General features: G+C 43.0%; 1 protein-coding gene across 1 annotated transcript in view; it reads left to right on the top strand.

Moving 5' to 3' along the window:
* Positions 1 to 6,986, top strand: part of ZPBP (zona pellucida binding protein) — a 229,959-nt gene extending 222,973 nt beyond the window's left edge. The window contains exon 8 of the mRNA XM_075586462.1: positions 6,734 to 6,986. Within this exon, the coding sequence (XP_075442577.1) occupies positions 6,734 to 6,825 (92 nt within the window). The 3' untranslated portion in view covers positions 6,826 to 6,986. The remainder of the gene's footprint in view (positions 1 to 6,733) is intronic.
* Positions 6,987 to 12,886: the final 5,900 nt, after the last annotated feature.

Genomic DNA, 12,886 nt, shown 5'->3' with positions numbered 1-12,886 from the left:
ACCCAAAGTCAGTAGCTGCAAAGGCAAACAAGATCTTTTCTTGCATTAAATGGGCAATGTGGAAACAGAGAAAAGACAGCGCAAAAAAACCATAGTGTAATATATTAAAAAAACTATTTATAGGGTGGGGGTGAGTGTTGCACGTACATCAATAAAAAAGGTTAACAGCATGACATGTTAGGGACATGTTACCACTCGGCGGGGACAGCAGGACACGGACAGATGTATCTTGGACGTCCTCCTTCTAGCTGCTGGTATCCAGGAGTGGTGTATGCAGCTCCACTTTAGGGAGCCTTCCCGTGTGCTGAAGGTACTCCAGCCGGTAGTTCGGAAGGGGTGATCTCCTAGTCGCTTCCGGGTTAGTCCACGCTTACGTCTGACATCATCTGGCGGCGTGTCTCAGTCGGTCGCGTCTTTAATGCGTCTCTCCTCAACGATAGCTTATCGAGTGGTTAGGAAAGTCCCGAACAAGTCCCAAATAGAACAAGTGCAATAGTATATAACCGCAATGGGAGTAGATATAGAAAATGAAGGAACGCGCCCTCTCCTACGCGTTTCGTACTTTCGTACTTCTTCAGAAGTAGTACGAAAGTACGAAACGCGTAGGAGAGGGCGCGTTCCTTCATTTTCTATATCTACTCCCATTTCGGTTATATACTATTGCACTTGTTCTATTTGGGACTTGTTCGGGACTTTCCTAACCACTCGATAAGCTATCGTTGAGGAGAGACGCATTAAAGACGCGACCGACTGAGAGACGCCGCCAGATGACGTCAGACGTAAGCGTGGACAAACCCGGAAGCGACTAGGAGATCACCCCTTCCGAACTACCGGCTGGAGTACCTTCAGCACACGGGAAGGCTCCCTAAAGTGGAGCTGCATACACCGCTCCTGGATACCAGCACTTAGATGGAGGACGTCCAAGATACATCTGTCCGTGTCCTGCTGTCCCCTCCGAGTGGTAACATGTCCCTAACATGTCATGCTGTTAACCTTTTTTATTGATGTACGTGCAACACTCACCCCCACCCTATAAATAGTTTTTTTAATATATTACACTATGGGGCCTATGCAGAGAGCAGCGAATTTTAAAATTGGCGAATTTATTAAAAAGTAGCTTTTTTGGAGAGTTTTAATCTCCATATGCAGAAAAGTGCGAATTCTGCTATGTTTAACATGGATGCGTGTGGTGAGTTTAAATTGGCGAGATGCGCGCTTCAGAAATGTGTTAATACAAATTCGCGCCTTTTTTTTCCCCTTTGCAATGGCCGCGAGCGGCAGTTTTTTTTGGCGAGGCAAAACGGAGACAATCGCGCCATTTTATTGGCGCGAACAGCCGCTAGATGCCGTTCGCGCCTCTCTGCATACGGATATTTTTAAAACTGGCGAGATTGAGGTTCTCGCCAGCCGCGAGGCGAGTTTTACAAATAGAAAAGAAAAATTGGCGCGTTTTTCGGAACTCGCCATTTTCTGCTGCTTTCTGCGCGATTTTCTCCAAAAAATGGCGAATTTCGAAATAGCGCTGCTCTCTGCATAGGCCCCTATGGGTTTTTTGCGCTGTCTTTTCTCTGTTTCTATGTAGCCTGGTGTTTGAGCCATCCTAATTGACCAGCAGCACAAAACCTCACCCTTATCAGGTTGTAATTTATACCTTATTTCTAAGTCACTATCACCCATCACTGATCACTTATGAGCGCAGGTTTTTTTGTTTCATTAAATGGGCAATGGATGGGAGGGAAGTAAGCATAATTATGCCCCTTTATAAAGCATTAGTAAGACCACACCTTGAACATGGAGTACAATTTTGGGCACGACTCCTTTGAAAATACATTATGGAATTAGATTGAGTGCAGAGAAGAGCCACCAAATTAGTAAAAGGGATGGACAGTCTAACTTATGAGGAGAGGCTAGCTAAATTAGATTTTTTTACATTAGAAAAGAGGCGTCAAAGAGGTGATAAAACTATATACTGTACAAATATATTCAACGACACTACAAGGAGCTTCCAGACTAACTATTCATCCCAAGGGCAATACAAATGACACAGGGTCATCCCTTAAGGTTGGAGGAAAGGAGATTTCACCTGGCAACAAAGGAAAGGGTTCTTTACAGTAAGGGCTGAAATGTGGAATTTATTACCCATGGAGACTGTGATAGAAGATACAATACATACTGTAGCTTTAAAAAAAAAAGCTGTGTGTGCTGTGCACGCGCATAGTAAGTGAAACTTCTTTGACTTTTGTCACAGAAATTGACTTATAACGCGCGTGCTCGGCACACATGTGTCAGTCAGTGTATGTGTCAGTCAGTGAGTATGTATGTGTGTCAGTCAGAGAGTATGTATGTGTGTTTGTTTGTGTGTGTGTGTCAGTCAGTGTATGTATCTGTGCCGGTCAGTGTGTGTATGTGTGTCGGTCAGTGTGTGTATGTGTGTCGGTCAATGTGTGCATGTGTGTCAGTCAGTGTGTGCGTGTGTGTGTGAGTGTGTGCATGTGTGTCAGTCAGTGTGTGCATGTGTGTCAGTCAATGTGTGCATGTGTGTGCGTGTGTGTGTGAGTGTGTGTCAGTCAATGTGTGTGTGTGTGTGTGTGTGTGTGTGTGTGTGTGTGTGTGTGTGTGTGTGTGTGTGTGTGTGTGTGTGTGTGTGTGTGTGTGTCAGTCAATGTGTGTGTCAGTTAATGTGTTTTTGTGTGTGTCAGTCAATGTGTGTTTGTGTGTGTCAGTGTATGTCTCTCTCTCTCTGTGTTGTGTGAATGTCTCTCTGTGTCGGTCAGTGAGTGTATGTGTGTCAGTCAGTGTGCGTGCGTATGTGTGTCAGTCAGTGTGCGTGTGTATGTGTGTCAGTCAGTGTGTCTGTGTGTCAGTCAGTGTGTGTGTGTGTCAGTCAGTGTGTGTGTGTCAGTCAGTGTGTGTGTGTGTGTGTGTGTGTGTGTGTGTGTGTCAGTCAGTGTGTGTGTGTGTGTGTCAGTCAGTGTGTGTGTGTGTGTGTGTGTGTGTGTGTGTGTGTGTGTGTGTGTGTGTGTGTGTGTGTGTGTGTGTGTGTGTGTGTGTGTGTGTGTCAGTCAGTGTGTGTGTGTGTGTGTGTGTGTGTGTGTGTGTGTGTGTGTGTGTGTGTGTGTGTGTGTGTGTGTGTGTGTGTGTGTGTGTGTCAGACAGTGAGTGTGTGTGTGTCAGTCAGTGTGTGTGTGTGTGTGTCAGTCAGTCAGTGTGTGTATGTGTGTCATTCAGTGTGTGTATGTGTGTCAGTCAGTGTGTGTGTGTGTGTGTGTGTGTGTGTGTGTGTGTGTGTGTGTGTGTGTGTGTGTGTGTGTGTGTGTGTGTCAGTCAGTGTGTGTATGTGTGTCAGTGTATCTGTGTCTCTCTTTCTGTGTCCTGCCCCCTCTCTCCTGACTCCCCCCACCCCAGGCAGAGCTGCGGACCCGCGGCGGCTCTGTCTGAGTCTCTCCTCCCCCCCCCCAAAAAACGCAGGCAGAGCTGCGGACCCGCGGCGGCTCTGTCTGAGTCTCTCCTCCCCCCCACCCCCACCTCCAGGGAGATGCGGCCACACCGGGCCCGGCTTATGTGAGGGGCAGATACTTTGATTGAGAGCCCCCCCCCCCCTCGGCAGTGCTGCGTTGGAAGCGGCGCACTCAAACCCCCGCTTCCCGCGTTACCGGAGCCGTGAGAGGTGAGAGGCGAGCACCCCCCGTGCTGTGCTGTCCTGTCCTCGTTCAATCGTGTGGATCGGGGAGGGATGGGGACAGATGAATCTCTACTATCGGCGCCGGTTCCACTTCAGCCTCCGAGGCTGCTACGAGGGGCATGCGACTCTGCGCATGCGCTGCCTCGCATCAACGGATGCAGATAGCTTCCTGGCCTGAGGGACCCGGCGGTCAAATCTGCACATGCGCCTCAACCTCCCATGTCTGTGTAGACGAGTGGGGGGAATGGCGGCTCTCCTCCTCCGGCAACCGGCGGCGCTCAGTCAGCGGGACACAGGGAAGGGGAAGCGGAGTTAGGGAGGAGAGAGGCTGAGCAGCGGCTCCTCCTCTCACAGCCGGAGGACTTGCGGGGCTTCCGCCATCTAACTACACCCACACCTGGAAGCTCAGCGCCAGCCATCTTTGTACATCCATGGCAGCGGACGTGTGGGGTTTAACGGCGGCCGTTAGGAGCGGCGCCGGCGGCTATCGCCGCCGCCGCATGTCACAGCGGCTGCGTGGGGGGAACGGTGGCCGTTAGGAGCGGCGCCGGCGGCTATCGCCGCCGCATGTCACAGCAGGCATGTGGGGGGAGGGATGGGGGAGCCGTGACATCACTTCCGTTTCACATTTGTCCCCCATCTCTCCCATTTTACCCCATCAGAATAAATGTCACTAAAGAAGTTTCACTTCAAAAAAAAAAGTTGCACTAAAAACATTTGTCTTTTTTTAAAACATTACCTAAACCATAGGTACAAATTTATTAGACTTTCCTTCATCAAGCAACTCAATTTTTATGCTGTACTATATATTTTTTATATTTCCAAGGTCTTGAATATGGCCTTCTGCACTTTCTCTTTAGGTAAAGTATGTCAAGTAAAACTGCTAACATCTTCACGCACTAGTGGACTATAAAACATATTTAAAAGTCATGGTGTATTTCTGCTTTAATGTCATTATCTTTAATAATTCAGAATAAGAGAAAATGTGATTCTGTAAATAGTAGGCAGGCCTTTCAAATGGAATCTCCTTGTTCAATGCACCCAATGGAATTTAGTATATGTAAGTGCCCTTTCTTTGGATCATTTTATTAAAATATACTTCACAACCCCTCAGCTAGGCAGTGAGGCTAACTGTGATAGAGCTGACTGTATGGGCCATTTGAGAAACATAGCGAACAACTGTGACAACAGTGTAAATGGACATATTAATATACAGTATTACAGAGCATTTTTTGTTTTGTACATTACTTTTGCATCAAACAGATACTGTAAGTTTCTTGCAATCTTATTTGTTGTACTAAAACTATAATGATCCTGAAGCATTTCTCAAAATGCACTCACCTGAACTCAATATATCCATAATTGTGCTATAAAGGAAAATTATGTAAATCTGTTTGCGAAGGCTGTGCGTCCTTTATAGCTCCATGGTCAATGCAGTGCACTGTACTAATTAATACATTCCATTTAGTTTCTTAGATGACTGTGGCATGGAATACGGCATATGAAAGCTAATTTTAAAGCTTCTACATAGGCAGAATTTGTCCTATGCATTTGATACCAGACATAAGGGCGTTTCTCGACAATTTAAACACATTTTAGTTTTCATTGTTTTGGTCCCCAGTGGGATCTGTCACAAAACTATACATTTTGCATTGTTATTTTTTCTGAATATGACAATACAATTGCCTATATTTACTAGACTGTGTTCTGCTATAAGACAGCTTGCAGCGCTGGAAGACACCATGCAGCTCATTAACTAGAATGGGCTGTATGAGATCTTCCAGTGCTGGGAGGTGCCTTATGGCGATAGACTGCTCATTAAATATGGCCTAACATCTACTTTTTATTTTGTTTTTGACGTAAATGTATAAATGATGTGCAGTATCATGTTATATATATATATATATATATATATATATATATATATATATATATATATATATATGAACAACAAGAAAAGAAAGCGCCCGATCCTAGTGCAGCATGAAAAAATACAATTTAATAAAAATGAATATGAATAAAACCAACAAATGCGAACTCACAAACACAGGATAAATAAATGCATATAATGAGTATACTCATTCGCCAACCGCCCACGTTGTGCCTTGGATGGCGCGCCCTCTCTCTGTCTGGGTTTTCTCAGCTCTGCTGAACCGACATCCAGCAGGGGATACAGGAAAAAGCTCACCACAATGTGACCCGGAAGTCCTCCACAATGTTAGTGTATCCGGATATGAGGTCTGTAGTCCGTGACCCCGCGATGCAGGGGCTGATCAGAGAAGTCTCTCTGCACTCCCAAAGGCAGTCCGTAATGAGGTGGGCAGTGAGGATAGAGTCAAAATATATATCACAGTGTGACAGCAGCTAAAAAACGCTCTTCTCTACGCGTTTCTTCACATAAAGTGATTTCATCATATAATCAAAGGCTCCTTACCAGGCAGACCAGAGAATCCAAAGTAGGCACAGCAAGGAAGAGACAGCACACTTATTAGCAAAAAGAATTGTATTAGTAAAGCAGGCACAAAACACCAACGTTTCGGTCCTAAAAACAGGACCTTTATCAAGGGAGTGTCATTGACTATATACTTTTTCCAACGCAATGAAAAATTATTCTTTCATGCATATGTCAGTGGGAATATATTTTGTATTGCCTATTATGTTAGACTAAACTACTTTGTTGTCATTATTTAAACTTTATTTAGACACATTTTAGTTTTTTTTTTTGTAATACTGAAAGTGTTTGATTAGTAGTCCTCTCTTTATATTTTTGATACATATATATTTTCATAGGCTGTCTTTAGTATTTTTATGTTTTTAAGTTAGTGTGTCTTGTTGTTTAATCAATAAAATCTTGTTCATTTTTTCTGAATTGGCGGAGCATCTGTTTCTTTTTAACCATCTTTATCTTATAGATTAGTTGGGGTGTAATTTAGAGTGCTACTAAGGGGATTGTCTATGTTCTTTTCATCTGTGTGTCTTATATATATATATATATACATATATATTCACACATAATTTACTTACTATGCTTTTTATTTATTTTCCTTATAGTCATCTGTGGTCCAGGAACATATAACCCACAAGATGGAATCCATTGCCTTCACTGCAACTCCACTAAAAGCTACGGAACAAAGACGTGTTAACTGGAAGTAAAAGATACAAATTTGTTCTTTGTGGCAAATAATTTATCACATTATATTATTAGTTTTGTTGCTTCAGCCACATTAAAGGATTTTAACAGTTTCAAACCATCAATAAAGTAACTGAAGGAAATAATGATGTCCTGTTATAATAATGAAAACCTTTGGAAGCTCCGTTATTGGTGAAATATTAACTCAAGATGATGCATAACAAATAGACAACAAATACTTTAGGAAATGCAACACTGATTTGTATTTGTAAGGATTTTTGAATATTGTAATATTTTGGTAAGTTCTTTTTAAAGGTTCGATGTCCTTTTAAAAATGTTTTCACTTCCCACATTGGTTGATGTAGAGTGTGATCAGATTATATCACATTATATTTCTATACCTGCCAACTTGTGTATAAAAAGTAATAGAGGGAAGCCCAAATATACGCACAACCTTTATTCATTTATCTATAATAATAAAAGAGCCTGTGTGTGTTTGTGTGTCTGTGTCTGCATGCCTGTCAGAGCTATAGCTCCAAGGCCATGAAATCTAGACACCTAAAATGTGTAAGCATACTAAAGGGGCCAAAAGGGTGTGCACCGGTGGGGGGGATGTGACGGTGTAAGGGGGAGAGGGAAAAGGGAGGTGGAGAGGTGGGTTGTAAAAGGGGAGGGGGAAGAGGGAGGTGGAGAGGTGGGTTGTAAAAGGGGGAGGAGAGACAAGGGGGCTGGATAAACAGGGAGAGAAATACATTGGGGGATGAGCGGATTAGAGGGGTAGTGTGAGGTGAGGGTGAATGAGAGGAAAGTCACTGGGGTATTGTGTCAGTGAATACAGTGGATGTCACTATAATTTGGGGTGGGAGTCTCAGTGGTTGGGGGTGCAGGCTCACTCACCGCAAGATGGAATTGTTGACGGGGTTAAAGAGGACACCATTATTGATTTGATTCACAGTTACAAATTTGTAATGGAAAAGATGACTCCAAAGTACTGCAACCCGTGAGAAGCCGGTACTTTAGCTAGTTATTAATAACCAAACAATTTTATAGACTGCATACCTATATAAAATAAAAAAATAATAAAATGTTTAAATGGCCCACTAGAAAAGAAATACTGACATTCAGATCCGATCAACCAAGATCTGCATTTTGGATATCCACTTAAAAGACAATATGGAGTCTATTTAATTACTGATTTATAACAAGTTGTACCAGGAAAAAGTGAATAAAGAATATTGTGAACACAGCAATAAATATTACACTTACAAACATGTAATAAAGTAAGAAACAGTCCAAAATAGCTGCACTCACGATACCAAGATGCGGAGCCACAGGTAGATCAAAAATAGAAAAAGAGGCACTCCACTGGTCTTCCAAAGATCGTAACATTTATTGCACAAGCATAAATGTATCAGTCCGCTTAAGAACATATCCTCTATGGGCACGGCATATGCTGCAAAATGCAACAAAAGTCATAAAATTCACAAGCTGCCATAAAGTGAGTAATGGTAGTAAGAAATTTGTAGCCATAGCTACACTGGCGACACACTTTATTCGAGCTCGGCTAGTCCCACGAATTCGGGTATACCCGGGTGTATTGAGGTTTGTGACTGTTTTCTGCCCGAGTGCATTGAGTTATTTTCCAAGCAAGGATTGAAGCATTTTATTCCCGCTGGCTGCAATACTGCACAGTATATATATATATACTGCATTACAATTCATGAATTTATGCCATCTGGTAGACACGCGAAGCATTGCAGCCTATTAAATCCTAATCATTATCATTTAACAGATCAGCCGCCCGTCAGCCAGGCATGAACCCAGGCTGGGAAGGCAAATGCAACGGGGCTTGTCAGAGGTGAGGAGCGGCGCATTCCAGGTATCTGCCAGGTACATACTGGGTATTTGCTCGAATAAAGTGTGTCGGTGCAGTACTAGACATAAACGAGACATACATAGAACTGCACAGCATTGTAGCAACAAGAACTACACTAACGGCATATGGTATAATATAAGGTATAATATACCAATATAGATAAACAAATGTATATACTATACAATAAGTGACCTTAAATGCCAGTAAATAGGTTGTAGAATATGATTCTGCCGGAGTGTAAATATATAAGATAGGATTAAGCAAAACATATGATACTATACAAATCACACTAAATATTATTTGAGATAAAGGGACGAAATATAAATGTATAAAAGCAGGGTAAAATGCCAAAACTGAGCATAGTGTATAATGCAGACTCACACAAGTCCAAAAGGTATAACCCAGCTGAAACTCAAGCAAATATTCAAATAGGGAAAGAAATAACATGGTACCTTAAGTCATGCGCTGAACAGCATAGACAGTACATACAGCAGAGTCACATATAGATGGACAATGACAGATGATGATGATGATGATGATGATTAGATAACGCATAGGCACTACGGCACAGAAAAAATATTGCCGGGCCAATAAAAGAGTATGAACTTGAATAGTCACAGAAACATACTTATAGACAGGCCATATATACATGCCTGATGATACAAATGAAACTGTGTTTTAAGTCTCATGCCATAATAGCTATGGACAACAGCTCTAGAATAGCAGGGCACATATTAATGCAAGAAAAATGCAAACAGCGCACCGGGGCTCAGTAAATAAAATATGTACAGTATAAATTTATTGTATAATATGTGCACACAGTCCAAAAAAGGGCATAAAAACAAAGGTATCAAATACCATTAACTTGGCTTGCGTGTCCTGATCTGTGTGACTGGTTGATTTCAAGTGCTGGTTGTATTAAGTGTACAGTTAGATCTAGAAGGAAAGGAAAAGGAAGTGCTGCGTATACTAGTATATACTAGCAGGGGTGGCTGAATTTGGGGAGTTTACAGTGGGTTAATTTATTTTCAAAGTGTGTGGTAATTGAAAGCCTGTAGGAGAAGGGGGGGAAAAAAGAAGAAAAAAGTTTCTGCTGCCGGAGCCAGCAGAGGGTGTGGTTGGCTGATTGCTAATCTAGCACACCTGGTGGGTATCCCAAGGAATGAGTTAAACAAGGTATAGTATTTTGAAGTACAGTTTATTGTTAGTACTTATTAACGTAACAGTTGCTACAATGAGCAGAATTGAAGATGCCACTCAATGCACATCTTGCCACATATATGTGCACTTGGAGCAGCTGTTCCAAGGAGCATACCGCTGTGGGAAGTGTGAGGGTGGTCTCTTTTGAGTCAGGGATTGCTGATCTGAAGAGGAAAATTGCAATATTGAGGGACATTGACAATCTTGAAAGGGGTTAAGTGCTCACTGAGCAGGCCCTTGCTTCAACTAGTGGTACAGATGGTGGCGCTGTTAGTGAGGAGCAGCTAGGCAGCTTGGTAACAGTTAGAAGGGGAAGCAGGGGCAATAGGGAGAGGCAGGCCAGTTCTGAGCTGACCATCCCAATAGATTTGCCATATTGAGTGAAGATATTGGGAGTGTCAGGGCAGAAATGGCAAGGCTGGGGGAGACTAATTCCTCTAGCAGCCAGGGGAATAGTTCCTCCAGCACAGAGGGGACTCAGGATGCTCAGATACCAAGAAAGATTGTGGTTGTAGGGGACTCCATTATTAGGACGGTAGATAGAGCAATCTGTTGCCATGACCGCATGAACCGAACAGTTTGTTGTCTCCTGGGTGCTCAGGGTCGGCACATTGCAGATCGGGTAGACAGATTGTTGGGGGGGGGGGGGTCTAGGATTGACCCATTGGTCTTAGTACTGCACCGACACACTTTATTCGAGCAAATACCCGGTATGTACCTGGCAGATACCTGGAATGCGCCACTCCTCACCTCTGACAAGCCCCGTTGCATTTGCCTTCCCAGCCTGGGTTCATGCCTGGCTGATGGGCGGCTGATCTGTTAAATGATAATGATTAGGATTTAATAGGCTGCAATGCTTCGCGTGTCTACCAGATGGCATAAATTCATGAATTGTAATGCAGTATATATATATACTGTGCAGTATTGCAGCCAATGGGAATAAAATGCTTAAATCCCTGCATGGAAAATAACCCAATGCACTCGGGCAGAAAACAGTCACAAACCTCAATACACCCGGGTATACCCGAATTCGTGGGACTAGCCGAGCTCGAATAAAGTGTGTCGCCAGTGTACATGTTGGCACCAATGACAAAATTTGAGAAAGATGGAGGGTCTTAAAAAATGATTTCAGGGATCTAGGCCAAAAGCTTAAGTCAAGGAACTCCAAGGTAGTATTTTCTGAAATACTACCAGTGCCATGCGCTACCGCAGGGAGACAATCAGAGATTAGGGAGAGTGGCTAAGAAAGTGGTGTAGGAAGGAGGGTTTGTTTTTTTTAGAGCACTTGGACTCCTTTTCTGAGAGACGCCATCTATATTCTAGGGATGGACTGCACCTCAATGAAGAGGGATCTTCTGTGCTAGGGGGGAGAATGTTAAAAAGGTTGGAGGAGAGTTTAAACTAGGTTGGAGGGGGGAAGGGAATAAAACAGATAACGAACTAAATAGAATAGAAGAGGATACAAGGGCTTATGGAGTTAGAATGGGGGCAAGTGCGAGTTTGACAAGTAGTGAGAAACCCATAGTAAATACAAATAATACTAGAAAACGTCTAAAGACTAAACCAAGTAGGAGCAGATAAGATTAAAAAAAAACTGAAATGCATGCTTGCTAATGCAAGAATAGCAAGAAAAGTTGTAAGAATGCTCAAATACCCTGCTTAAATGAAAAATGCAGTCCCAAGACATATAAAGGTGTATGCCCTAAAGTGAGTAAATCCTTATTAAAGGTTTAAGACGTGTTCCCTGAAAACTGAGAGTGAATGAGGGACTCACCACAAACAATTTCATTGGGGGCTAGTGGGGCATATAGCCCATACTCACGGACACCTCTTGTATTTGGATGATGTGCTGCAGTAGAAGATCCAAGGTAAAACGAAAGAAAAAAAGCACCATCGATGACTGGAGTCAGGAGGGGATCCAAATAACAATCTTTATTGGAGTAAAAGGCACAAAAAATACCTCCTACGCGTTTCGAACTAGGGTTCTTTATCAAGGAGTAAAGAACTACTGCAAATGCACATCTTTAAATACCTAACTAATCCGTCTCCGTTTCGCGCTAAAATTGCGTCATGACATCATCACGCAATCTCCCCGCGCATGCGCATAATAGGGAGGGATAACGTGAGTTCCTAAAGTGCCAAGTTAGTAGCTACGGACCGTCATAGGTGACAAAAAGAGAAAACTCAAAAGAAATACAGGTTTAGCTGTAACTAACACAATACTACCACCTACTCCAAAATTACATGAAAGGTGTGAAGTGGAGAACCTGCAATAGCGCAATAATGATTAAATAACTTCCCAAAGGGAAATTAAAGTAAACAAAATTAACACAATATAAAAAAGAAGAAAAAGGATGAAAAAAGATGTGCATCTGCAAAACATTTAACCCATAAGGGGGACACAAGACAAATTTAAAAACAAGAAAAAATACAAATACTTTATATGAAAAGTCAGGTGCCTACCCCATGCCCCGCATGGATGAGTTGTTAGATGAACTCGCGGGGGCAAGGTATCTGACGACTATGGATCTCAGTAAAGGGTACTGGCAGATCCCTTTGACCCAGGAGGCTAGAGAGAAGTCTGCATTTATTACCCCAAGTGGCCTCTATGAATTTCTAGTGATGCCATTCGGGATGAAAAATGCACCGGCTACCTTTCAACGCCTGGTCAATCGCTTGCTGAAGGGTTTGCAAGGGCATACTTGGCCGACATTGCTGTCTTTAGTAATTTGTGGGACTCACACTTAGTGCATGTAGCTGCGGTGCTAGCCAGGATTAGGGAAGCGGGACACACGTTGAAACCCACCAAGTGCTTAGTAGGAATGGCAGAGGTATTGTACCTAGGGCACAGAGTGGGTGGCGGGCATCTTAAGCCAGAACCAGCTAAGGTGGAAGCTATAGTGCAGTGGCCCGTTCCCAAAACCAAGAAGCAAGTCATGGCTTTCCTAGGCACCGCAAGCTACTACAGAAAGTTTGTCCCTCAGTATAGCGCCATTGC

This window comes from Ascaphus truei, chromosome 2, assembly GCF_040206685.1.
Source record: "Ascaphus truei isolate aAscTru1 chromosome 2, aAscTru1.hap1, whole genome shotgun sequence".
NCBI lineage: Eukaryota > Metazoa > Chordata > Amphibia > Anura > Ascaphidae > Ascaphus > Ascaphus truei.
This window is presented reverse-complemented; position numbering and strand designations above follow the sequence as displayed.